This window comes from Hyperoodon ampullatus (genome assembly GCF_949752795.1).
Source record: "Hyperoodon ampullatus genome assembly, chromosome: 18".
NCBI classification, from domain to species: Eukaryota; Metazoa; Chordata; class Mammalia; order Artiodactyla; family Ziphiidae; genus Hyperoodon; species Hyperoodon ampullatus.
In genome coordinates this window covers 54,023,238-54,049,671 of record NC_136931.1, presented here as the reverse complement: position 1 = coordinate 54,049,671, position 26,434 = coordinate 54,023,238, and the positions used below count along the sequence as shown (strand labels likewise).

Genomic DNA, 26,434 nt, shown 5'->3' with positions numbered 1-26,434 from the left:
CTTCGGGGTCGACCCGGGTGGGCGAGGCGCGCATCCGACTTCGTTCCCGTCACCGGCCCCCCCGGCCCCCCCGGCCCCCACCAAGCGCGCGCGCGACTGTCGGCGCGGCCGCGCAGGCGCGCGAGGCACAGCGGGCGCGCGGGCCGGCCCCGGGGCCTCCATGATGGAGGAGCGAGCGGCCGCCGCGGTCGCCGCCGCCGCCTCCTCCTGCCGCCCGCTGGGCTCCGGCGCGGGCCCCGGCCCGACGGGGGCGGCCCCGGTTTCTGCCCCCGCCCCCGGGCCCGGCCCGGCTGCTAAGGGAGGCGGCAGTGGAGGGAGCCCCGGCCCCACGGCGGGGCCGGAGCCCCTGAGCCTGCCCGGGATCCTACACTTTATCCAGCACGAGTGGGCGCGCTTCGAAGCGGAGAAGGCCCGCTGGGAGGCCGAGCGCGCCGAGTTGCAGGTGAGTACCGCCCCGGGACCCCCGACCCCCCGCCCGGCCCGGCCCGGCCCGGCCTCACCCGCCGCCGCCGCCGCCGCCGCCGCCGCCGCCATCTTGGAGCAATGGCCGCCGGGACGGCCGGGGGGGCGGGTAGGGGACAGCGACCGGCCCCGAGACGGAGTGAGGGGCCGTCCGAGGGGGGTCCTAAGGGCACCCGGGCAGCTGGAGGCGGGAGGGGGGGCCCAGGGCCGGGACCGCGGCCGCCGAGAGAAGGGGCACAGGGGAGCAGAACCGGCTGGAAGTGGGAGTGGGAGTGAACGGACCGGCAGAAGGATTCCTGAGAGAGTGGCCTCGGGGCCCCGAGGGGACCCCAAGAGAACTCAGCAAAGGGTGATGAGAGGGGATGGAGGAGTCTTGTATGCGAGTGAGCAAAAAGCTCCAAGGGTGCCGAGGGACTCCCACTCCGTCCCCGGCCAGGTGCGCGTTGGAGGTGGAGCCCGCTGGGCCCCGGGTGGGAGAGAGGGGGCGTCGGGGAAACTTGGGATCCGTTGGGGACGAGAGCGGGTCGGGGCGGGTAACCCGGGTGAGTCGGAAGAGGAAGTCAGGGAGCTCGGGACGGGTGTGTTTCGGAGCGTTTGGACAGGAGGGACTGAAAGACGGCTGTGGTGAGGACTCGGGGGATGAGAGCAAGGTGTCGGGGGGTCCCCGATGAAGATGTGTGCCCTCCCCTCCGAGGAGGAAACGTTGGGGAGCCCGGGCAGGCGTGGCTTGGGAGGGCAGGGGAGGGGGTCCCTGGGTCGGAAGCACGGACGGGGCCAGGACGTGCCTCAAGAACCTGTGTTGGAAGAGCCTGAGAGCTGAAACTCTTTGGGGGTGTGGAGGAGTGGGGACTCCCGCCCTGAGATGGGAAGTGTGTAGGAAGTCGGATGGAGAACCCCGAACTGGAGTGGGGGAGGGTCAAACATGTCCAGCTGTGGAGATGGGAGGCGGGATGGCGAATGTGAGGAGGAACCCGGGGGACCCCAGGGATGGCAGGGGGAGCATTTTGTAGAGCAGGAAGGCAGCCAGAGGAAGCATCTCAGAAGGATCCTGGGGGGAGGTGTTTGTGGAAGTTTCTGGGAAAGGACCCTATGGTTTGTGGAGTAGCTTGGGGGAGGGATGTGCCCTCGGATGATGATTGGAAGAGGCTGAGGCTGGACTGGGTTTTGTGACCTTGAGAAGTGTGGGTCGATTGGCAGAGTGTCCTGAGGAGCCTGGGAATCAGAGTTGTGAGGATTTGAAGGGTCCGTGGGCTGGGGCGTTATTAGCAGAAGTCAGTACCTGCTTCTAGCAGCTCGTCTTTCCCCTTCTGATTTGCTGTTTCCTATCTAGTTGAGGTGGGGACCCAAGTAAATACCGGATTAGAATTTTGTCCTTAGGATGAATAAAGAGAGCATCCCGCAATTCTCCCACCCCAATAGGGATCTTAGCTGTGTGGTGGCTGAGGCTTGGAGTTGGGGTGGGAGAGAAATCCTTATGTAAGTACCCCTTGCTTTGGTGTCCCATGGTGTCCCATCTCTACTTACAGAACTCTTTCCCAGGGTACATCTTATTAGATCTTCTCAGTGCCCCATCATGGAGGCAGGGCCAATGGCATTGCCCTCACTTAGCAATCATGATAGCAGCTGCTATTTGTTGAGCACATATTATGTGCCAGGCACTGTATTAGGCACTTCAGATACATGGTATCATTTAATCCTTGCAACATTCTGGGAGGGTAAGTGATATTATTCCCCCCTCCACCACCACCCCCCTTTTTAAAAAAATAATCAGAAGAAGAAATGGAGGCTTTGACAAGATCAGTGATTTATCTAGGGTCACAGCCTGTGGGTGGCAGGGGTGGTCTGTGGGCTTTCAAGCCCATGTATTATTACCTCTCTGATGCCCAGGACAGATGAGAAGCCTGTTCCAAGGAAACCCAGTGGCCTCCCCAGGATCATCCAGCACTCGTAACAGACCAGCGTACCCTACAGCACTCACCACCCCGCTTCCTCATCTTTGAGACAAACGAGAGAAAACATGTGTCTGTTCCCGCATTTAGTGGTCCTTCTTGGCGTTTGAGAGGAAGTTGTAGATAGCACCCAGTTAGGCTCTCCTTTGTCTAGGCTCCAGCATCTCTTACTTTGTACTTTTATTTTCTTTCTTTCTTTCTTTCTTTTTTTGCGGTACGCGGGCCTCTCACTGTTGTGGCCTCTCCCGTTGCGGAGCACAGGCTCCGGACACGCAGGCTCAGCGGCCATGGCTCACGGGCCCAGCCACTCCGCGACATGTGGGATCTTCCCGGACCAGGGCACGAACCCGTGTCCCCTGCATTGGCAGGCGGACTCTTAACCACCGCGCCACCAGGGAAGCCCTGTACTTTTATTTTCTTTTGTTCTGTTACATAAGTAAAAATGCAAAGATCTCAGAAGCGTCTGCGTTTATAGATGTGTACACACGCGTGCGCGCGCGCGAGTGGAAAGGGAAAGGCCCCCCCCCACTGTTATTGCTATGAAAGTGATTCACCTCTGTGTGTAATACATGAGATCATACTACATGTATCATTCGGTGACTTTTTTTCCCCACATACCCATGTGTCTTTGTGTTCCTTTCACATCAGCAGAGAGAGGTCTTATTATTATTGAAAACTCCATGCCACTGGTGTCTGTACCGTAGCTCATTTAGTTTGAGCCCTCTTGCTGAACTTTTAGGTTGTTTCCCGTTTCTGCCCGTCAGAAATGGCTGCAGTGAATGTCCCTGTGTTCCCCTGTGAGTATACAGCAGAATAGATGGGTGGAATGGTAGAATAGATGTGTTTATAAAGGGGTGATTAGTTGTGCCAAGTCGCCCCACGTTTACAGTCCCAGCAGCAGCACCCCTTTTTATACACTTCTGCTCGAGCCCTTATCACTTAGGGAGGTGTGACTTCTCCTGTGAGATCCTTTAAGGCCTGGACTGCGTCAGATTTTTCTGATAAACTCTGAATACCTTTTCTCCAAGTAGCTGCGTGCAGCTGCTCCTGGCACAGGACCCACATGCAGTCAGCGTGTGGGGAGCAGCAGAAAAGGCAGCCTCTCGTGAGGTCCTGCCAGGAGGCGCCCGAAGATGGGAGCAGGGAGGTGGCGTTGACGTGGTTGATAATAAGCAGGACTTTGCCAGGTAGGGGGATTCCCAGAAGGAGGTGACGTGGTTTCTGCCCTTCAGAAACTTCCAGGCTAATAGAGAAGGCTGGTTTGTGCAGGAGGTTGCAGAGAACTGTACACACTGACGCAGTTGAGTCTTTGATTGCGTGGCTCTGCCCACGATCTCTGGTACTTCTGCAAAGGGGAGCGAGCTCTTTGAGGGCGAGAGGGACCTTGGGGGCGGGGCCTGAACTGGACATTCATGTAGGAGCAGCTGGCGGAGAAGGTATGGAGCTGGCCCATCTCCACTGCCCGCCTCACAAGGGGCTCTGGGGGATCCATGGGGACTCAACCCTGCCAGGAGCCCCCCAGACCCTGGGGAGGACGAGTGGAGTGCAGGAGATGCAGGGCCAGATGGGACTGAGCCGGGACGGGGAGCGGGCTGGGACAGAAAGGTTGGGGTACAGAGAGTCATCAGCGGCCCCTGGGAGGGCTGAAATGCTCAGGCCCCTCCGGAAGCTTTTTCCATGCCGCCTGGGTGGAAAGGGAACAGCCGGAGGAGAGGCGGCGGCCCTGTCTCAGAGTGGTAGTGGGTGGATGTGGCGGGTAGAAAACTTCCAGATCCCAGCCTTACCTGCCAACAGATCAGGCAGCCGTGGCTGCTGGTGTTTGCGGGGTGGGAGGGACTGGCCACCAGCACTTCCCCTCTCTGTGGTATTCCACCAACCCGGGACACTTCAGCCGCATGTTTCTGGTTCTCTTTTTTCCCTTCTTTGCCAGAGGAACTGGGAAGAGGCCCAGAGAGCAAAGTGAGATTATTTTTGACCACGGCGCATGGCATGCAGGATCTTAGTTCCCCGATGGATCAGGGATCAAACCCGTGTCCCATGCGGTGGAAGCGCAGAGTCCTAAGCACTGGACTGCCAGGGAAGGCCCCCTGAGTGAGATTCTTGCATCATCATTAGGAGAAGGGAAATCAGGGCTTGCTATGGGGCACAGGGGGTGCGGGAGGCTGAGCAAGTGTGAGGTCTGAGCGTGATTCTGGACCCTGCTTTCTGCCCCTCGACTCCACTTTCTTCCCCCACAGGTGAGGGTCACCTCCTTATTACCTTAAATCCACTCATTGCCCGCCTGCCTGATCCTAGTCTGGGCCCCCGTCATTTCTCCCTGGGACTCCTGGGATTGCTTCCTTCTGTGACTGGTCTCTCGGCCTTTAGCTTCGCCCTCCACTCGCCCCCTGCAGCTCTCATTTCTCCACATTAGAGCTCGCGGAATTACCTTTGTAAGAGGCAAATCTGATTATATCTCTTCTCTGCTTAAAAAACCCTTCCATAGCTTCCCCTGTGCTCTTAGGATGAATTTCAGACTTGCTCACATGGTCTGCGATCCTTTGTCGGGCCTGCAGGCTTCTCCGATTTTCCTCACTAACCCTTTTACACATTCGGATGCAGGCATCCTGGCCTCTGTAGAGCTCCTTCAGCCCACCTTGCCACCCTTGTCTCTGGCCTCGGCCAGCTAGATGCTCCAGCCCCTGGCCGACTGCTAATCAGCCTTCAGGTCTTAGCTGAACCGTCACTTCTTCACCCCAGAAGTGGGTTGGATGTCCCTCCCCTAACCTCCGCTGCTCCCTCCGTAGGGTCCTAGTCATGTCCTGTGTTAGTTGTGGCTGCTCGTGTCTGTCGCTTGAGCCAGACTGAGGGCTCTGCCGGGACAGGAGGCACTCGTCTTCTCCGTTCCTTCTCCGGCACCTCACATAGAACCTGGCCCGTCACAGGCGGTCACCAGTGTCAGATACTGAATGCGCGTGGGCTCAGCAGCCCGCGCAGGCACTGGGAAACAGAAGCTCACGGACGGAAGCCCAGAAGGGTGAGGGCACAGGGAGGCCGTGACCCCGGACTCGTATTTGGTGATGGACCTTTCCTTCCCCACCGCCCCCCACCTTCCAACAAGTCACGGGCAGAGTAGACCTCAGGGTGATGAGAAGGTGCACAGAGGACAGAAATTCACACTTCCGAGACACTGATCACGTGTGAGTCTGCCTGTCTGGCCTTAGGTGTTTATGTACATACGTGTTGATTTAAAGTGTAGAACGGAAAAGGTATTGGGGGGAGTCCCTTTCTCTCAATGGACAGATGAGGTTTCTTTTCCATAGCGTACCTGTGACGTGTATTTATGTGTTCGTCGGTTTCCCCGCACCCTCCTCTAAAATATAAACCTCACGTTGTTCAGTGATGTATCCTTTGTCCACAACTGTGTCTGGTACATAGCTGGGACTCAATAAATATTTGTGGAGTGAATGAATGAATGAATGATACTTTTGTCGTACATTCGTATACATATATGCCTTTTTATTTGTTCAAAAGGAAGCCTACCATTGCAATTATGCCTGTGGGGTAAATTCCTTAGAAGTGGAACTGCTAGGACAAAAGGCATGTGCATTTAACGTGTTTGTGGATATAGCCAGATTGCCCTCCCGGAAGGGTTTGTCAATTTATGGCGCCACCAGTGGTGTCTGAGTGTGCCTGTTTCCCTGGCCCCCGGCCCTGGCCAGTGCTCGGCAATGCTTAGCGCACATTTGGTTCTCTGCTAATCTGCGGGAGAGACCTGGTCCCTGGAGCAGGACAGGGGTGATAGGAGGCCTGGGGGCACAGGGCTGTGCTGGGGGCAGATAGGTCAGAGCCCTTTGAGCCCCAAGGCGAGGAAGAGGCGTGTTCATGGGCGTCTGAGAGGCCACCAACAGTGGACAGTCCTTGAGCACGAGGCTTTGGGAATGTTCACCGCCTGGAAAAGGTATCTGGGGCGACTGGGGGCTTCTGGGGGAGCTGTTGAAGTTCTTCAATAAGCATTTGATGTGTGAGGATTGGCCCCAGGAAGACGCAGCTGCCTGTGGGGCAGGAGGCCTGTAAGCCACAGACAGCTCTGCTCGATGGGCCTCAGGTCTGAGAGGGATCCTAGCTCTCTTAAAGAACTGGGCCCATTTCAAGACCCTAGAAGAACAGACAGGGAGAAGAAAAATAGTAAGAGGTAGGAGCTGGCATTTGTTAGCCTTTCTTCTGTGCCAGGCTTTGGACTGAGAAGAACTTAACACATGAGGGGAAACGGAGGCTCAGAGAGGGCCAGTGACCTGCCTAAGATCATGCAGCGAATAAGTGGCCGAGCCAAGCCTGGTGCTCAGGCGGTCCTAGCCTGGAACAGAGGAGCCTTGGGGAGAAGCTGGGGAGGAGCCCTGCGCTCAGGGCTTTGGCACTGGGCTTCCGGAACCTGGTCAGGGGCCAAGATCCTGCCTCGAAGGCCGTTGACCCGGTGTCTCCAAAAGACCTGTTGACAGACCAGAGCAGACTGGGGCAGCCCGTGCCAGCAGACAGTGTGAAGTGGTTGGCAAGGGCCCTGGGTCGTGGCTGTGGCACGTCTCCCTCACCCTGGGCAGACTCCAGTGGAAAGGTTGGTCCCCACCATGGGGGTCGGGTGGGGAAGCCTTCGCGCTGCAGCGGGAGCTGAGCCGAGCCGCCCGCTCTTGTCTCTAAACGCCAGAAGCAGCGTCCCACGCCTCCCAGAGACAGATGCTCTGGTAGGAGTAGTGGCACGCCACCTCCACCAGCAACCTTAGGGACAGCACCGGCCTGAGTGGGGGGAGGAGGCGCCCAGGGCTGTTAATACCTCCCTGGCCCACCTCCTCCCCAGAGGTGGGGACCAAGTTAGGCCCAGGCTGTCCCTATTTAATTTCAGGAGTTAAGGGCTTCTCTTCAGTTGTTTCATTGCGGGTGACATGGAGACAGATCCAGCCGCCCTTTCACTGCTCCGTGGAACCCTGGCTCAGGGTCTTCACGCCTGAAGAAGTGGCTGCTGTGTGTTGCTGTGGGGGCAGGGCTGGAGCTGATTGTCCCTGAGTGAGTGAGGGACACATGTCAGTGAGCCTGAGCCCTGCTGTCTTCCTGTCTCCCTTTCTCCCCCCCACAGGCTCAGGTGGCCTTCCTCCAGGGAGAAAGGAAGGGGCAAGAGAATCTCAAGACAGACCTGGTGCGGCGGATCAAGATGTTAGAATATGCACTGAAGCAGGAAAGGTGAGCCCTGCTGTCCCCCGTCCTGCCTTCAGGGATCAAGCCTTTGGGGTCAAGCATTCTCTTCCCCATCACCCAGTCCTGCATGGTTCCAGGAGGGGGACAGAACAAGAAATAGTGGGTGGGATTCGGGGTAAACAACTGACAACAGTATTCATAATGGTGGTGGCCCACTGTATGCCAAACACCATATGTGCATTGTCTCATTTATCGCTTCCAGTGGCCTAATGGGTACAGGTGAGGCTTTCAGAGGGTGATGACTTCTTCAAGGACTCTGGAGCTGGGATAGCAACCCAGTTTGCCTGACTCCAAAGAGTGGGCACTTCACAGGCCATCCGTGATGCCTTCTCCGCCCAGGCTGCTTCCTAATCGGGCAGCTCAGCTTCAGAGGGAGGAGAGCTGATTAAAGAGAACCTGGGGTCTGGGATTCCCGAGGTGGGGGCTGGCCCCGTCTACTCTTCTGCGTCTCTCACTGGTTAATTGCTTGATCTTTTAGGGCCAAATATCACAAATTGAAATTCGGGACAGACCTGAACCAGGGGGAGAAGAAGCCAGAACTGTCGGAACAAGGTACCCACCCCCGATCCTCCCCTCTTGCCCCCTCCCAACAAAACCGAATGTGACAGAAGAGCTGAGATGGGCCACGTCTCTCTCACCGTGCTCCACAGAAAGCAGGCTTGGCCGGGGTGGGGAGGGGTTGGGTCTCACTCTCAGCGTCCCGCCCCCGTGGGCTGCTCTGCCGGGTCCTGTGCTGGGTGCTCGGGGGAGTGGGGGCAGGGGGTGAAGAAGGCTGGGAGTCCTGCCTGCTGTCCCTGTGTGAGATAGACAGACACACAAGGCCCGACAGGCTGCGCTCCTGGAAGGAGGCATCAGTTCATCATCAGGGCAGTAGGGAAGGCACTCCAGGTAGAGGGAAGAGTGTACTGGAGCACGGAGGCGTGGAAGAGTGTGGTGTGCTCACGGGGTCAGGGTCTTCGAGGCCAGGCTGACGGTGATCTCTGTTCTTCATGTCAGACTCCTCCGACCAGAGTGTGAGTTCCACCAGGGCAGGGGTTTCGTTGACTGATGTAGTCCAGGCACCTAGCCGGGCACATAGTAGATGCCTGATAAATATTCGATGAATAAAACAAACAGATTGTCTCATTTAATCCTCACAACAATCCCAAGAGGTAGGTGCTGAGATTATTAACTTCGTTTCTCAGAAGAGGAAACTGAGGCTCAGGTAAACTAACCTGCTCAGGGCCGCACAGCCGGGAAGTGGCAGAGCCAGGCTGGGACGTGGTCAAGTCTTCCTGTTCGCTCAGAACTGAGCCCGTTTCCCTTGTGGGAAACTAACATAAGTGGAGTCTGAGGATAGTCTGGGAATGGTTGGGAAGTGACCCAGAGACTAGAGAGGAGGAGCACAGGGGCAGAGGGAGTCTTCAGACGCTCTCAGGAAGGGGCTCCAAGGACGATGGAGGAGGTGATGGGCGCGTGGTGGTGCCCTGACCGAGACAGCCCGCCTCCCTTCTCTCCACCCTCCAGTCTCCAACGGCCCGGTGGAGTCGGTCACCCTGGAGAACAGCCCGCTGGTGTGGAAAGAGGGGCGACAGCTTCTCCGACAGTGAGTGTGTGGAGGGCAGGGTGGAGGCTGGGGGGCGAGAAGACATGTTTGGCTTGGGAGATAAGCCCGAAGACTCCACAGTCCTTCCTGTCCCCACTGGGGACCCTGAGCTGTCAGGATCCCTGCTGGCCACAGCTGTCACCCTATCGGGGAGAGCAAGGGAAGACTCCCTGCAGGAGGCACGTGTGGAAAGCGACCCCAAGTGCCTCTGTGCCTTTTTTTCCCCCAGGGGTAATGTTAAATTGTTTTTTATTAAAGAGATGTGTGTGTTTTAGAAAACTTGGGAAACATAGGGAAGCAGAAAGAAAAGAATAAAAATCACTCATAATTCCACCACCCAAGGAATTTCATGCCCCTGTCAACATTTTGGCACATATGCTTTCTTTTCCGTGGATATGTATTTGTGCCTCTGTGTGTGTGTGTGTGTGTGTGTGTGTGTGTTTTATAAAAAGCCGGGGCTCCCCCTTTGCAGTTTCATAAGGCATTGCTTTTGCTAAGTGTTGTGAACATCTTCCCACATAAATTATAGTTATGTTGCCTCATTTCAAGATCTGTATAATAGTCTGTCACATGGATAATCATAACTTCCTATGGCCAGTCTCTTCTTGTGTATTTCGTTGAAGGTGTTTTTTTCAGTAGACAGTGTGACAAACACCAGGAAGTTATTTGTCCATATCCTTGATTTCCTTAAGCTGAATATCTGGGAGTGCAATTGCTAGCTTAAAGGGTGTGCAAACGGTGACAACAGAAAGGTCATCACAGGCGACGCTTGCCAGGTACCTGTTACGAGCCTGACACCGCGCTAAACTCTTTGCACCCAAGGATTCCTCACATAAACCCCCATGTGGTGTAACTGCTAGCATTCCCCTCGTTTTCACAGATGAAAAAACCAAGGGGCAGAGAGGGTATCTGTTTATGGAAGGTCACAGCTAATCAGCGGAGGGTGTGAGGTGTGATCTCGGGCAGCCTGTCCCCAGAGCCCAGCTCCTTCCGCACCACACTTTCCTGCCCCTCTGCTGGTGGGGAGGGGAAGCGTCGGACACACACAGGCGCCCGAGATGAGATAGCAGGCCAGACAGCAGGCAGAGGCAGGCGCTGTCTGATGTTCCCAAAGGGACAGGGTCAGGCTCAACAGAAGAGGCTCTGGAGGCGCCTCCTGAGGACCAGCATGGGACTCATTGTCTCCAGTCTTTTGAAGCCACAGATATTTTCAGCTTTTAGACCAGTCCCAGCTGGCTTCAGTTCTTGTAATTGCAGAAGTAATAAATGCTCATTTGTAGAAGTGAGTGGAGTAAATGCCAGAAGTTCCTATCAATATGCCCAGTCTCGCTCTCCAGCGGTCACTGCTCTGAAGTTTAGTGTGTTTCTCTCTAGGCCTAGCGAGGGGCGTGATACAAATGTGTGTTTGTGTGTGGTCTATACTTATATGCACATTCTTTTTTTCCCACAAACACTTGAATTGTAAGGAACACCTAACTTAACAGTTTTTGTTCCACTGTTCATCATGGCCCTCTTTCCTTGGCACTCTGCTCTGTTTATCTTGTGCGTAGTGTCCCAGCAGTCATTTGCTTCCACAGTCCTCAGCAGCGGACGTGTAGTTTGGCCCCTGCGTTTTGGTTTACCCGTATGTGCAGTGTCTCCGCGAGCATCTGCGACAGCACAGTGCCTGTGTAGAAAGGCTTCCACTGGAAATAGTCTCAAAGGGGAAACGGTGGGGTCAGGGGTATGCTTCTTTGAAATTTTGATGTATAGTCTGAAGTTGCTCCTCCAAAAAGCCTGGCCCAATTTGCATCGGCCCCCCGCAGCGTATGAAGAAGCCACAAGGCGCCTGACCCACCCTGTTTCTGCCTCCCTGCAGGTACCTGGAAGAGGTGGGCTACACCGACACCATCCTGGACATGCGGTCCAAGCGCGTGCGCTCTTTACTGGGCCGCTCGTTGGAGCTCAACGGGGCCGTGGATCCCAGCGAAGGGGGCCCCAGGGCCACGCCGGGCCCCGGGGGACTCAGCAGCGGCGAGTCGCTGCTGGTGAAACAGATCGAGGAGCAGATCAAGAGGTGAGCCCTGGGGCTTCCCTGGTGGCGCAGTGGTTGAGAGTCCACCTGCCGATGCAGGGGACACGGGTTCATGCCCCGGTTTGGGAGGATCCCACATGCCGTGGAGCGGCTGGGCCCGTGAGCCATGGCCGCTGAGCCTGCGCATCCGGAGCCTGTGCTCCGCAACGGGAGAGGCCACGACAGTGAGAGGTCCGCGTACCGCTAAAAAAAAAAAAAAGAGGTGAGCCCTTGGGTCTGGCGGGTGCATCCCTGTGTGCCTTCTCCGTCCTGAGGACGTCAGCCGTGCTCCGGGGGCCGCTTCCTTCCTGGGGTGTATCGCGGGCTCCTCTGTCCCTTCCTTGTGGGGTGTCCAGGTTCTGTCTTGGGTTCCCCTGGGTTCCCCTCCCCTGGCGTTGCCTTGGTGCTGTTGTGCATCACAGCTCCCGCTGGCCCGGCCCCCTGTGAAGCTCAGGCCTGTGTGCTCCCCAGGAAACACCGAGCCCCTGCTGAAGGCAGACCCCGGGCCACACGCCAGGACCGGGGGCTGAGGGGGGGCACAACATGTGGTCTCCGCCCCCAGGGAGCTCTCATTTGTTCATTCTCTCATCGGTAATTGTAATTTGTCAAAATAAATAATAGGTGGTGAAGTGAGATGCTATATAAAAGGCAGTGAGGAAGAGTGATGGGAGAAGTAGTACTGCTTCGGATGGGGTGACATTTGGGCATAAAACTGCATGGAGTGGAGGCTTAGCCACCCAAGCAGCTGGAAGGAGAATGTTCTAGGCGGAGGGAACAGCAAGTGTAAAGGTTCCGGGACGGGAAGGGCCTGGGACGTTCGGGAGCAGCCACAGAAGCCGGTGTGGCTGCAGTGGCGTGAGCGCGTGGGGGCTGTGGTCTGCGGTGCGCTGAGATCTCAGGAGTCGGATCACACGGGCCCTCAAGCGCCACGAGAAGGAGCTCGGAGGCTGGGGTTGTGGGAAGCCAGTGGTTTCGAGCAGGGGTGTGACATCATTTGATATACTTGGTCTGCTTGGAGAAGGAGAGGCTGACAGGGTCGGGGTGGGAGCCGGGAGGCCGGGTAGGAGACTCCTGCGGACGTCCAGGTGAGAAATGATGGACATTAGCAGTGGAGGGGTGAGAAGGGGTCCGCTTCTCAGTGGATTTTTAGGGTGAGCCGACACTATTTAAAGGATTGCCTGTGGGGGGAGAGGAAAAGAAACTAGGGGTGACTGAGGGGCGTGGTCTGAGCAGCTGGGAGCAGCACTGACCCAGATGGAGGAGACGAAGGGTGGGGGGGCTTCAAGGGGGCCGTTCAGGACGAGTGGAGTTTGAGGTGCCTGTTTGGCCCCCAGGGTGAGGGGTGGGGGCGCTGGACTCCTAAACGTACCTCCAGTTCACCAGCACACGGGCGGATTTGGAAGCCACGGGACTCGGCAGTCACTGAGGCAGAGGGTGTTGATGGTGCCGAGAGGAGGTCCGAGGACTGAGCCCTGGGGGCGGTCCAGCAGGGGAGGCCAGGCTGAGGCAGCTAGTGAGCGGGGGGAGAGCCTGGGCACAGCGACCCGGCGGAGTGGCAACCATCCACCCGGGCAGTTGACGAGAACTCTCTGGGGCATCAGCCCAGTGGCAGAAGAGGAGGCTGTTGGCATTTATCTGAACTTCAAATTCTACCCTCCTTTCTGCCCTGGAGTCAGGTTTGGAAAATAACCTCCTTCGCTAAAACTGGTCATCCCGATGGAGCCGTTAAACAGCGGCCCGGGGTGGACAGGGGAGCGCCGTCTGTCATTGGGGAGAGTGCAGGCTGTGAGGGGCCCGAGTGACCGTGCAGTGACCGGTTCCTCTTTCTTGCTGGGTTTGTCCCCGCCACTCACCTGCTCTGTGCTTGTGGTTTGAGCGGGCCGTGGGAACGGGGGCTGCTGAGTCAGTGGCGCTTTGTTGTCTAGCTCTCCTTCTGACTCAGCATATGCCAGGGCCGTGCCGTCAGGGTTGGGGGCTAGTCTGGAACTCAGGGAGGGTCAGAACTCAGTGAGGGGTTGGGCCTGGTCTGTGGTCCCAGTGAGGGTTCCAGCTGGGGTGTGTCAGGCAGAGGCTGGGCTTGAAGTCCTGCGTGTGATCAGAGTCAAGGTTCCTCTGGGGTCAGGGTGGGCTTGGCACTCCTGAGAGCCGGGTCCAGCCTTTGGTCCCCGAGCCTCAGCGCTCTCCCATCTGAGCTTCGTCGCCTGGCAGGACTAATGCCCCCTCTGCCCCCTTGTCGTGGGCAGGAATGCGGCCGGCAAAGACGGCAAAGAGCGCTTGGGTGGCTCAGTGCTGGAGCAGATTCCCTTCCTGCAGAACTGCGAGGATGAGGACAGTGATGAGGACGATGAGCTGGACAGCGTGCAGCACAAGAAGCAGCGCGTGAAGGTGAGCACGTGAGCTCGAGGGGTGCCCCTCCCCCTTTCTGCAAGAGGACGCTTGCTGTGTGTGCAGAGCAGAGCGCCTCTGTGAGTGCTCTGGGGCTGCCTCGAAGGACTGGTCTGTGTCCTGATCACATCCCTTCCCTGGGTCCCCATCTCCTGTCCCGCCGTGCCATTGCCTCGGGTACCTTGGGAGGTGCCTAGGTCTTTTCTATCAGGGCTGGCCCCTTCTCCACCTGCACCCTCGTCATTCTCTCCATCCTCTCTCCTTGGGCTCAGATGTTCCCGAGAGGCCTTTCCTGAATCTCCAGGTTAGGCCAGCTCTGAGACACCCTCTCACAGTGTGCTCTCCTTCTGGCCAGCCTGACCACAGTCGGACTTAGAAATGTTTTGGTGTAACTCTGCCTCTGTCTCCTGCAGTAGATTGTGAGCTCCACGAGGCAGGGACTGTGCGAGTTTTTTACTGTTCCCTCCCCAGCACCCTGAGGGAATGTGGCCGGGCCCAGAGCTCAGCCTGGAGCCAGGTCGGGGGACTCCAGGGGGGACTTCATAGGATGTAAGTGTCCAGTCTGCTGTTGGTGGCAGGACCCAGGCCCAGGGACACTGCCCGCAAGGTAGAGTCCACATCTCCGCAGCTTGGCCTGGAGATACAGCTCCCACCGCATTTCCCCCACTCCTTAACTGCCAGAGCCCCGTGCTCCCGCCATCCTGACGGCGCCGTCCTTACGTGGGGCCAGGTCTCATCTGTCCAGTAAACATCCATGTGGGCCTCCCTGGGCCAAGCTCTGTGCTGGCACTGAGGACATGGAGACGCTGAGGCCCGGTCCCGGCGTGGAGGAGCTTGGGGCCAGTGCGGGCTTCTAGGTAGTCACAGGCAGAGGGACGTGCCAGGAAGGGGAGCCTGTGGGAGACGGCCTCAGGGGCTTTCCTTGACCCGGCCTTCCCACCCGAACTCCAGCCCTCCCTCCTCAGACTCACCTCAGACACCCCCCTCCTCCAGGAAGCCTTGTCTGACCCGCCCTTGCTCCCCTTCCCCCCACAGGGTCAGGAGGCTCCTGTGGGCTCCCCCGTCCTGACCGGGACCATTCTGGGTCCTCCCTGTCTGGTGTCAGGTCTGTCCTGGCCTCAGCTCTGTGTCCAGTGTCCCCGGCATGGCTCAGTGCAGGGTCCCGCACAGGTCAGGCACTCAGGGAACGCACTGAGGGGAATGGAATGCACAGAGCCGGCACACTGGCACTGGGGTTGCAGGAAAAGCAGGGTGTCACTGAGTCCGGGGTCTCTAAGCTTCTCCCCTGGTCCAGAACGCCTGGTCCCTCCTGCCCCCTGTTGGGATTTTCACTCCCTTTGCAGGTCTCGCCTCAGCCTCCTCTGGGAAACCTTCCCACTCCTCTCCGCTCCTCCCATAGAAATGATCGCGTACTCCCTTCGGCCTTTGCGTCAGTCACCGCATGCCCTGTCAGGTGGCTCATTATGTAGGGGTCCCATGCTTCCCCAAGCCCTCTGTCTCCACACAGCAGACCTTCAGTGACCAGACCCTGATTCAGAAGACCTGCCCGTGACTCCCAGAGTGGCCATGGCCTGGCTCTGTAACTGTGGGCACATGATTCTCTTTGTCTTGGCTTCAGTCTCAGGGGCTAATAGTCCCTGTCGGGCTTCCCTGGTGGCGCAGTGGTTGAGAGTCCGCCTGCCGATGCAGGGGCCGTGGGTTCGTGCCCCGGTCCGGGAAGATCCCATGTGCCGCAGAGCAGCTGGGCCCGTGAGCCATGGCCGCTGGGCCTGCACGTCCGGAGCCTGTGCTCTGCAACGGGAGAGGCCACAACAGTGAGAGGCCCGCGTACTGCAAAAAAAAAAAAAGTAGTCCCTGTCTCTGGGTCGTTGAGGAATTAATTAAAATGAGTTCATGCGTACAAAGCCCTTGGCTGCACGGTGGCTGCCAGGCCAGGTGCTCGGCGGCAGCAGTATTAGCAGTGCTTGGCAGGGGCCTGGCAGTCACAGTCCCAGGCAGTGATGGCAGGACGTAACTGCATAGGGCCCCTCTCGTGGACTGACCCCTGCCATTATCTCTCTGGGCAGGCTGTCTGAACCTTGACCCTGGGTCTTCTCCCAGGCCGGAAGAGGAAGGCACTCACGTCCCATCCCCGTCCTCCCACACAGGCCAGAGGCTGGCCCTCCACGATGCCTGAGCCTGAGCGTAGCTGCTCCAAATTCATACCCTCCAGACCCAGCTCAGGATGCTGAGCCTCTGGGAGGAGGGGCGTCAGCCATGCCCTCGAGGAATTCACAGTCTGACTGAGGCTGGGCCCAGGCAGGGAACACTTAGGAGGGAGAAGCCTTCCTGGAAGAGGTGGTGTTTGGAACCAGTGGTCTCCGAAGCACTTAAAGCAGAACTCGGATTCAAAACTGTATTTGAAAATTCTGAAGCTCCCTTAAGCCATTTAAGTGCAGCCTTTGAAGTGCCAAGTACACAGCTTCCGGATGGCACTTTATGTAAAACACAGTGATGCTTACGCCACAAGAGGGTAAAGAATCATACGCAAGATGTCACTTCATGAGGCTGCATCTCAAAGGTGTCCGTGTGGGGAAACACAGGTGTGATGCTGCTCCTAAATTCACAAGCCTGGGATTCGGTCCAAGCTTGTGAATTGAGGAAAACAGGATGATTTGGTTCTTGCTCCTGGTTAAGACCGACTGTGGGAAATAGCACTCCGTGTCCACTCGCCCAGCGTTCTGTTTCTCAAAAGTGGAGGAATCGGGGTGTTTTCTCTCATTCTAAAAGTAGCTCCTGCTTGTTATGTAAGAAAACAAAAATTCAGCCAGTGTAGAAAGTTATGAGGAAGACTTGGAGAACCTCAGGTAATCTCACACCCCAGAGCCGTCTTCGTGTATAAGGAACAGCTTGGACCTGGTGACCTGGGCAGGGGGCTTCACTCTGCTCAGTCTCAGTTCTTATCTGTAATATGGGGATAGTAATTACAATAGTAATTATTCATGGGGTTGTGAAATCACATATGTGAAGCTTATTCAGTGCACTGAATAACCCAGAGAGGCTGGCCCAGTAAGTGTTCATTATCATTACTATTGTACCCATGGATCTGTTCTCACTTTGATTGAGCACCTCCTTCCACTCACTTACCCCCGTAGACACACATATATCTTCCCTCGCCCCCGAAACAGGCTGTCATATTATCCGACACTTTTTCATGAGAAGTACTGTGCTGGGGGGTGGCGCATGGGGGAGCAGGAACAGCCTGAGTGAAAGCCAGGAGGAGGGCCCTGTGCGGGGATCACTGCTGGAGGCAGCAGGAGCGGAAGGGGTTTCCAGAGCCAGGCTGGGGGAGCAGCTCCTCCAGTGAGGAGCAGCCCTGAGTGCTCCCAGCAGGGGGAGCACGGCCTCAAAGTGTGGGGCTGGGGCGGACCCTGCGGGCCGAGGCCAGGAGCCTTGGTTTCTCTGTTTCTGGAGACTGGGTGGGCTTGGGCCCATGCAGGAGCCCCTGACCCCTGGTTGTCTCCACGCCCCAGCTGCCATCCAAGGCCCTGGTTCCTGAAATGGAGGACGAAGACGAGGAGGACGACTCAGAGGATGCCATCAACGAGTTTGATTTCCTGGGCTCAGGAGAGGACGGAGAGGGCTCCCCAGGCCCCCGACGATGCGCCGGCGAGGGGACCCACCACGAACTGGGTGAGCTGGGGGTTTTCTGGCCCACCTTCCTCACTGCGGGCACACACAGCCGCCTGCAGCTGCTTCCTGCCCCAGGGTCTCCACCGGATGGATACACTTCCTGAGAGGAGGGTGGCCAAGGAGAGCGGGAGGCCTGCACCACGATGGCCAGGCCTTCACTCCTTCCCTGGAAAACCCCTGTGGGGACCCAGGCAGGCCCGGCTCTTCCTGAGGCAGGGCCTCCAGCTCCACTCGAGCAGCCAGTTGTTGGCGGACCTTGGAGGGGGCGGGGTGGACAGGATGCAGACCCAGAGTGGAGAAGGCAGACGGGGCAGTGCTGCTGCTGCTTCCTGTCCTGTGACTCCAAGCTACGAGGCCCTCGGGGGTCATGTAGGATGGCTGGGGACTGAGGCCCCAGCAAGGGCGGCCTATGGAGGGTCCCACCTCAGTCTGTCTCCTCTGCCTGTCTGCCATCCCTACCCGGAGCCCAGGGCTTCCCGGCCTCCCCACAGCTGCAGGAGAGCTCTCGGTGGTGGAGAAGGCATCACTCGCATGTGGCCGAGTGAACCAGTCAGTAACTCCTGCCCTGCGCCTTGTCCCTTCAGAAAGCCGGCGGGTCAAACTCCAGGGAATTTTGGCCGACCTTCGGGATGTGGATGGGCTGCCACCCAAAGTGACCGGCCCACCTCCCGGCACACCCCAGCCCCGGCCCCACGAAGGTAAGAGGCCCCTCCACCCTGGCCCAGTCCTGAGGGGCCCACGGCAGAGGGAGGCTGCAGCGCTAAGCCCAGGGCTTCTGTGTCCTCAGGGTCGAGGCCCAGCCTCTAGTCTGCAGCCTCCCTGTCCCAAAAGTTCGTCTGTCTGTCTCTGTCTCCTCTCTTTTTGTCTGTCCTGCCCCGTCTGTCTGTCTCTCCCTGTCTCTTCCTTTCCAGCTGTGATTCTTGATCTTGTCCTCTCCCTGTCCCTCCTTCTCACTCCTTACCTCTCTCTCTGCCTCCCTCTGTCTTTCTCTCTTTCTCCTTGCCCCTCTCTGTGCCCTCCCTCTCCTCCCCCTACCAGGTTCCTTTGGCTTCTCCTCAGACGTTTTCATCATGGACACTATCGGGGGCGGGGAGGTGAGCCTGGGGGACTTGGCAGATCTCACCGTCACCAACGACAACGACCTCAGCTGTGATGTAAGTTCTCAGGGTGCCCACCCCCTACAGGCCCCCATGGGGCGTCGGCGCAGTGCCGGGGCTGGCTGAGCTCTGACCATGTGCCCGGCCTGTGCCCAGCCCCTCACACACGAGGACGATGCGAGATCATTCGCCAGCTCACTGTTTCACAGAGGGTGCCGACACAGACAGGCGGTGGGACTTGACTGGGGTCACCGAGGTGCCTGGCCTGAAAGGCTCTGGCGCCTGTGTTTTAATCATGCTGCCAGGCTCCTTCTCCCGGCAATGCTCCCTCCCACTCTGGGCTTCCACGCACCTCAAGTCCAGGACCCACCGCAGACAGGAGGCAAGGGTGAAGGGGGTGCTGAGTCACAATACAGCATCAGAGGACGGACGGGGGCTTCGGGCTGGTGGCGGCTCGGGTGAGAAAGTCTGTGCAGTAGGTGAGAATTGAGCTGACTTTGGCAGGGAAGGTGACTTTAAGCCACAAAACAAAAAACCAGGCCGATCTGGTATGTTGGGCTGGAATGAAGGGAGACCTCAGGGCCAGTGTCCTGAGATCCGTGGCCGGGCCTCTGGCTATCTGGGCATCTCTGAAACGGGCACGTGTGAGCAAGTTCCTGTAGCAGGACATTTACCACAGCTTCTAGCAAGATTTCAAGTGATCCCAGCAAGGGTAGGACACTGCTGTGGGGTGTTAGGAAGCGAGACTGGAGCGGAGGGTTTGAGCAGGGAGCGCGCGGCAGGGCTCCTCTGCCCTCCCCGAGGTGAGACCCACCCCCACGGGGCAGCGTGCATGGGAGGGGGCAGACCCCTCCGGCCTAGACCTCTGTGGCAGGAGTGGTGACCTTGGGGGACAGAGGCCAGGTGAAGGGGTGCCTCGGGGACACCTCGTCTCGGGGCAGAGCGCTGAGGCCTGGCTGACAGTCTGCTCGTCTCCTTTCCCGAGTGGCCCTCCCCGGGTACCCCGCCTGGAGAGCAGCACCCTCGTCCGCCAGGACCTGTGGGGTGTCTCTGGGACTCTCCCTCAGAGGCCTATTGATTCGGCTTCCCAGTCTCTCCCCACTGTGTGCTTGTCCCCATCTCCACTCCACAGTGTCTGGTCTGCCTCACCTCTCCCTGGGAGACTTCCCTCAGGACCTCTTTACCTCTCTCTCTACGGGCACTCTTATCTTCCCCAGTCGAGCCCCCCCACGGGGCGGCCCGAAGAAGCTGTGTCATTTCCTTGCTCTAAACCCTTCTGTGGCTCCCCTGTCGCTTGGGATGAGCTGCACATTCCTGAGCGTGGGCCACTATTGTGGCTCTGGCCAGCCCTTCTGGCCTCATCTCCTGCCGCTCTCTCCCTTGCTTTCTGCATCCCAGGCCTCCTCTCAGGCTCAGGATCCGCCCTTGCTGCCTGTGCCTCAGGGACTTTGCACGTGCAGTTTCCATCCTCTGTCCCCTCCCCTTATCTGGTTACGTCCTGACGGCTTGTCAGTTCCTCAGGAGAGCCTTATTGACCCCCCACAGAGGAGGACAGGCTGCCCCATACCTCCTCTCGGTGCGTTTGTAATTCGTGGCACTGCTCGCAGTTCATAATCCTCTGCGCTATGGAGACGATCTGATTGTCTCCCCCAGGCTCCCTCTGCATGGTGAGATCCCCAGGGTTTGGGCTCCCCTTTGCCTCCCCAGAAGCCAGCCCAGGCCCTGCACACTGCAGGCACTTGCTGAGTGAGTGAGGGGACACAGCGGGCAAGGAGGAAGTGGGAGAGGGCCGGGCTGGAGGCCAGTCTATGAGGTGCCCCGTGTGGGGCTGGGAGTTGGTGTCTGCGGGACGGCTGAGATGGACGAGCAGACACTGAGACAGCTTCCCCACCGCAGCTGTCTGACAGCAAGGATGCCTTTAAGAAGACCTGGAACCCCAAATTCACCCTCCGCTCCCACTACGACGGCATCCGCTCCCTGGCTTTCCATCACAGCCAGTCGGCTTTGCTCACTGCTTCCGAGGATGGCACGCTCAAGCTCTGGAACCTGCAGAAGGCGGTCACGGCCAAGAAGTGAGAGCAGCAGCCCCAGGGTGGGGGGTGGGGAGGGCATCTGGGCGCAGGGGACAGGGTGATGAGGGGCTCCCAGCGACATCCAGCCCCTCTGTCTCCCCCCAGGAATGCCGCGCTAGACGTGGAACCTATCCATGCCTTCCGGGCTCACAGGTAGGGAAGTGCCCCCCAAGGCAGCCATCCTGGGGGCTGAGCCAGGGTGGCAGGAGGGCTCGGAGTCCCTGTGACCCTCTGCACGCACCCCACCTCGCTCCTGGCGCTCTGCAGACTTTCAGTGCCCCCGTAGCTGGTTCTCAGCACAGCCTTCGGAGGAGGAAACAGACACGGGGAGTGGGACAGGCACCTTGCCTGGATGGCACCACCAGAGGTCCAGACGCTGGATTCCTTTTTGCCAGCCTTGAAAAATGCTAGTGGAGCACTTCAGGGTCCCATGGGGGAGGGGGAGCCTGGAGTTTTTCGTCTCCCCGCTTCACCCAGCTTGGTATCCTCCAGGGGCCCCGTGTTGGCAGTAGCCATGGGCAGCCACAGTGAATACTGTTACAGCGGTGGGGCGGATGCCCGCATCCATAGCTGGAAGATTCCAGACCTCAACATGGACCCGTACGACGGTTACGGTGAGGACAGCTCCCTCCCCTGCCTTCCTTTCCCCCACCCACCTGCCACCAGGGCCTCTTGGTTCCCGAAGCCCCCAGGCTTCACACTGGGTACTGGGGGTGGGCATGCCAAGGGCTCCCGGTCTGGTGAAGCACGGGCCAAGGCGATTCAGCACGTGCCCAAGGGTGGGACAAGACGAGGCAGCAGCGGGGGTGGTGGGGGAGCGTTTCGCAGAGGAGCTGATTGGGGTGGAGCTTTGGGGCCGGGGACCAGCCCCGGCGAAGGCGTGGTGAGCCTTGGCAGCTCTCTGCGCTCAGCTCTGCCCACGCCTGCGTGGTCGAGCGGAGGGAGCCGGTGAGGAGCAGGTCGAGCAGGTGAGACGGAGACTCTGGCTGGGCCAGGCTGTAGGGAGTTTGGCTGTGTCCTTGGGCCACCTCTAAGATTAAGCGGAGAAGTGACCAGACTGTCGCATCTGTTCAGTGTCCGTGTCCCTGCCCTCTGACGCCTCTTCTGATAACCCTTTTGATCACACACATGGCTCCATACAACAGGCTGTCATGGCAGAGTTTAGAGGTCTGTGTCTCCTCTCAGAGAATGTATACTGTTTTCTGAAGGATAGTCTCACCCTTTCAGAGCTCAAGGGTCAGTCCCAGGCAGTATCTGCTCTAGGCTAAGCAAGTTGTCACACGTCGGGTGTCAGCAGGACCCAGCCAGAACACCCTGTGTGGACTCGAGTGACCAGGGAGGCAGTGGTGGGAACGACCAGAGGGCTTTGGAGAGACCGGGCAAGGCCGTGCTCTTGGGCAGAAAAGACCGCAGGGACCGAGGGTGGGGCTCACCCACAGGGGCCAGGCTGCAAAGGGTCCCAGGGTCACAGAGCCACCCTTGTCCCTCATCCCCTTAACTAAGTCCTAAAAGGTATGTCTCGAGCAGCGGCTTTGTGCCAGGCACTATCGCGGGCCTGCGGGGACGCAGGGAACAAGGAAATCCCTACCTTCTGTAGCTTTCACTCTGGGGCACCTTCAGAGCCCTAAAAGCTTCACAGAACAGCTAGCGGTCAGAGCGGGAGCAACTCTGAGGGCGTGAGGATTTGGGGACGAAGCTGGGCGAAAGGGCAGCTCGAGCTCAGTGCCTGCGTCTCGGCAGAACTGGTGCTCCTGGGCTGTCCCGGCCGGGGTCGGGGCTGGCAGCCCTGACGCAGCCCTTCTCTCCCTCTGGCGGGTCCAGACCCGAGCGTGTTGAGCCACGTCCTGGAGGGCCACAGGGACGCAGTGTGGGGCCTGGCCTTCAGTCCCACCTCCCAGCGCCTGGCCTCCTGCTCTGCCGACGGCACCGTCCGCATCTGGGACCCCAGCAGCAGCAGCCCAACCTGCCTCTGTACCTTCCCCACAGCGAGCGGTGAGTCGTGGGGGCGTGCGGGACCCTGACAGGTGGCACAGGAGCCGTACAGAGCCGGAGGCCCCCAGAGGGGGCCTGTGCCCCCCGCACCCAGGGAAGAGCGGGGCCGTTAGGCAGCCTTCTCTCCCCTCCGCCTTCAGATCATGGGACCCCCACCTCAGTGGCCTTCACCAGCACCGAGCCTGCCCACATTGTGGCCTCCTTCCGCTCTGGCGACACCGTCCTGTATGACCTGGAGGCTGGCAGTGCCCTCCTCACACTGGACTCCCGGGGGAACAGCGGTAAGGGAGGCCCCAGGAATGCCTCCAGGGCCCCAGTTTCTCCTGTGGCTTTGGTGACCTGCTGCCCAGTCAGTGGAAAGTGGCTGCCCTGCCCCCTTGGGGGTTCTGAGAGCGACGGAGATCAGGTCCCGGTCACTGCCATTATGGACGGCACAGAGTGCTCGGGAGGGCTGACTGGAGAGACGTCATGAGGGACTCGCCCATGGGCCACTTGGTGGAACAGAAGGACCGTCTTCGTGTTTGTCCTCCCTCCTGCTCGCCCCAAGGCCGTGCAGTGTCCATTGCACAGATGAAGCACTGGGCCCAGGAGGGAGCGGCTGGAGTGCCCAGCCCTGCTCGCTGTCTGAGCAGAGGATGGGCGTGGGATGGCAGCTCTCCTCTTACCTTTGTGCCGGTCTACCTGATTGCCTCCCACCCTTGACCTCTTCCCGTCTCCCTCCTTTTCCTGTCAGGCCCAACCCAGATCAACCAGGTGGTGAGTCATCCAAGCCAGCCCCTCACCATCACCGCCCATGACGACAGAGGCATCCGCTTCCTGGACAACCGGACAGGTGAGGCCCAACCTTCCTGGCCTCCCCTACACGTGTGCTCAGGGGGAGCGGGGGTCGACCAGGCTCAGATGGCAGGCCTCCTGGTGTCCACGTTGAAGGCTCAGTGTCCTTTCTAGCCCCTTCACCTTCCCAGGCGAGGCGCAGAGTGGAGGGTAACCTGCCGCCCACCCTCTCTCCCCTCAGGGAGGTCCGTGCACTCCATGGTTGCCCACCTGGATGCGGTCACCTGCCTGGCCGTGGACCCCAATGGCGTATTCCTGATGTCAGGAAGTAAGTCGGGAGCCTCCTGGCTCCTCAGGAGTGAGGCGTGTGCCTTTTCCGGCAGGCTGGGGGAGAGGAGGAGGAAGAGACCCAGGCTCTGGTCCCGAGGGGGTACTCCGGGGGCTCCCTGAGGGTGGGGAGCTGGTGGGAGTGCTGTCCGAGCAGGGGCCTGGAGCCCCTCCGTGGCTGGAATGACAGCGGTCACGAGGGTGGGGACAACAAAGCACTGTGCACTGGAGCCCGCTGTAGGCCCTCTCCCACATCATCTCATTGGATTTGAATGAGGTTGGTACTGTTACTCCCACTCCACGGATGTGGTGACTGGGGCTAGAGAAGTCATTTCACTTGGTCACAGCCCACTGGGTTGCAGGAATTGAAGTTCAGGTTTATCTGACTCAATCCCCACGAGAAATTTTAGCGTTTGGTGCACCTGCTGTCTGTGGATAAAGGCACTGAGCCCCAGTGAGTGCGGGGCTGCGCCTCAACGGGATGGGCTGGGACTTGGGCGGATGGAGAAGGGGGCTGAAGCTCCCCAGGGGGTGAAGGGTGTGCGCTGGCGGTCACGGAGGCCTGACCAGACCGAGCCTGCCCCGGGGTGTCAGCGAGCGAGTGCACACACAGGCGTGAGCAGTGGCAGTGGAGGGCGGGGGTGGCCCAGGACGGTGCTACAGCTGTCTCCAGGGAGGACGCCGGTTGAGGGAACCGTCAGTGAGATCAGGCCCAGGCAAAAATTCAGTACAGGGCCCAGGTCCCCCCACCGCAGCCCACCAGATCCCGGTAACGCCTAAGTCCGGCGGTCTCCCCGCAGTGGCTCGTGGCCCCAAGGCCTGGCGCAGTCTACTCCCCACCCCCACCCCCCGCCTGCCTGCTCAGGCTGTCAGTCTTCAGGACCTGCCCCTAGCTGTCCCTGCTGCCTGGAAGTTTCTTCCCCCTGCCCTACCCCCTGGGCCACACGGTCCTCACACTGACTGACTGGTGCTCACAGCACTTGTGACCACCTGGCCTCGTTTATCCTGTTCTCTTGTTTACTGTCTCTTGCACACTGGGACGCAGCACCACAGGGGCAGGGAGATTTGCCTGTTTTGTTCACCACGCCTCCGAGTGCAGGACACAGTAGGTGCTCAGTGAACACTCGGTGCCTAGATGGCTGGATGATAGGCTGGTCAGAAGGGCAGTGCTTCACACTGGGCATCTGGAGGCAACTGGGCAGGGGAGCGAGCCCCACCCAACTCCCAGGCCTTTGGACGAGGCCAGATTCGGGGGGCAGGTCTGGGCAAGGAGGCGGGGGGACCCAGAGCTGCTGGGTGACGGCCACAACTGCTCCCACATCTGCACAGGCCACGACTGCTCCCTGCGTCTGTGGAGCCTGGACAATAAGACATGCGTTCAGGAGATCACGGCCCACCGCAAGAAGCACGAGGAGGCCATCCATGCTGTCGCCTGCCACCCCAGCAAGGCCCTCATCGCCAGCGCGGGCGCCGACGCCCTGGCCAAGGTCTTCGTATGATGCCCACCTGGCCCCACCCAGGCCGCCACGCTGGCTGGGGAGTGGGGCTGGGCAGGTGGGACTGAGGTGAGGGGCCAGATGGGAGGGAGGCTTGGCTTGGGAGGGCAGAAGCCCCCTGCATCCTCACTCCCGATGGGGCCCTCACAAACACCCCTTCGCCTGGCATTTCCAGAGGGTGCGAAGACCCGAAATCCTAGTCAGGATGCCCTGTGAGAACTGCCAAGGTAGCCCCTGGGCATTCAGAGGAGGGGCTGGGGCCTAGAGAGGCTGGAGCTGCCTGGCCTCTTGCACCCTGGAGGTCGTGGTCCAGTCTCCCCTCCCTTCTGTCCCCCGTAGGTGACTCCAGCCTTGGTCTGGAGGCCCCAAGGCCTGGCTTCTTCCTGCCTGCCTTGGAGCCTGGTGGTGCTAACTGGCCCTTTCTCCAGGAGGCCCTCCCCTCGGCCCGTCCTTCCCCGGGCATCCCGCCGGGACATGGCCTCCTTCAGGAATCGCCCTCCAGGATGGTCTCTGGGAATTTTCTCTTCACCCTGACACCCACTCCAGGTCTCTGAGCTGCCTTCTCAGGGGCCGTACAGCCAGGGCTGGGTGTGCTTAGGGATTAGCTTTTCCAAGACGCCAGAAGGTGCCAGATTCTCTCTTTGAACCCCTGACCCCTCCTTTCCACCTCCCTGGACCCGGGTGGGAGCTGTGCCGGGAGGAGCCCCCAATGCCCCTGCTCTGGGTCTGCCGGGGCCTTGGAGCCAGCTGCAGGCTGGGCTGTCCTCCGTGGAGGTGCGGGCCTGGCCCACCCCGGAGCGCGCCCAGTAAACCCCCTCCCCTCCAGTTCCCTCAGCACAGCTTTCCAGACACTACCCAACACCGCCAGGGCCAGTAACTGCCTGGGGAGCTGGTGATGCCCTCGGGGGAGGTGCCCACCCCTACCTCCCCCAACACTCCTCCAAGGGCAGCCCCCCAAACCCCCATGGGGTCACCCATGGGGAGAGATGGCCTTCTCTTGCCCCTCCGTGGCGCATGGAGGGTGGAGTGGGGTCCCCCGGGTCCCCCGTAACTCCCTGTATATCTGTATAAATAAATGGGATTTTAATGGAGCCCCACCCCCACCCATGTTGTTATCACTGTGTGATAGTCTGTCCGTCTCCTCTCCTGACCCTCCACTTTCTTCCTCTATTTATTTCACTCTCGTTTTTGGGTTCCACCCTGTGCCCTCAGGCCCCCTTCCAGGTTCCTGTTTATAAGCCCCATCCCCTCTGCCCTGGACTTGCCTGTGAACCTTGTCTCAATAAACCCTTTGGAGTAAGATGGGCGGCGGTGCTGACTACTGAGGGGACCGGGGACTCGCTG

General features: G+C 59.3%; 1 protein-coding gene across 1 annotated transcript; it reads left to right on the top strand.

The window, feature by feature from the left end:
- Window positions 1-160: 160 nt before the first annotated feature.
- Window positions 161-26,205, top strand: STRN4 (striatin 4; the record flags this gene model as incomplete). Its single annotated transcript, XM_079723455.1, has 18 exons — window positions 161-442; window positions 7,519-7,622; window positions 8,116-8,189; window positions 9,144-9,222; window positions 11,081-11,278; window positions 13,519-13,660; window positions 17,173-17,332; window positions 17,917-18,030; window positions 18,371-18,486; window positions 20,326-20,501; window positions 20,607-20,654; window positions 20,994-21,115; window positions 22,323-22,493; window positions 22,634-22,774; window positions 23,227-23,325; window positions 23,509-23,595; window positions 24,924-25,159; window positions 25,430-26,205. 17 exons carry the CDS (start codon window positions 161-163, stop codon window positions 25,091-25,093), a joined length of 2,283 nt encoding a protein of 760 aa, XP_079579581.1. The 3' UTR covers window positions 25,094-25,159; window positions 25,430-26,205.
- Between the last annotated feature and the right edge of the window lie 229 nt (window positions 26,206-26,434).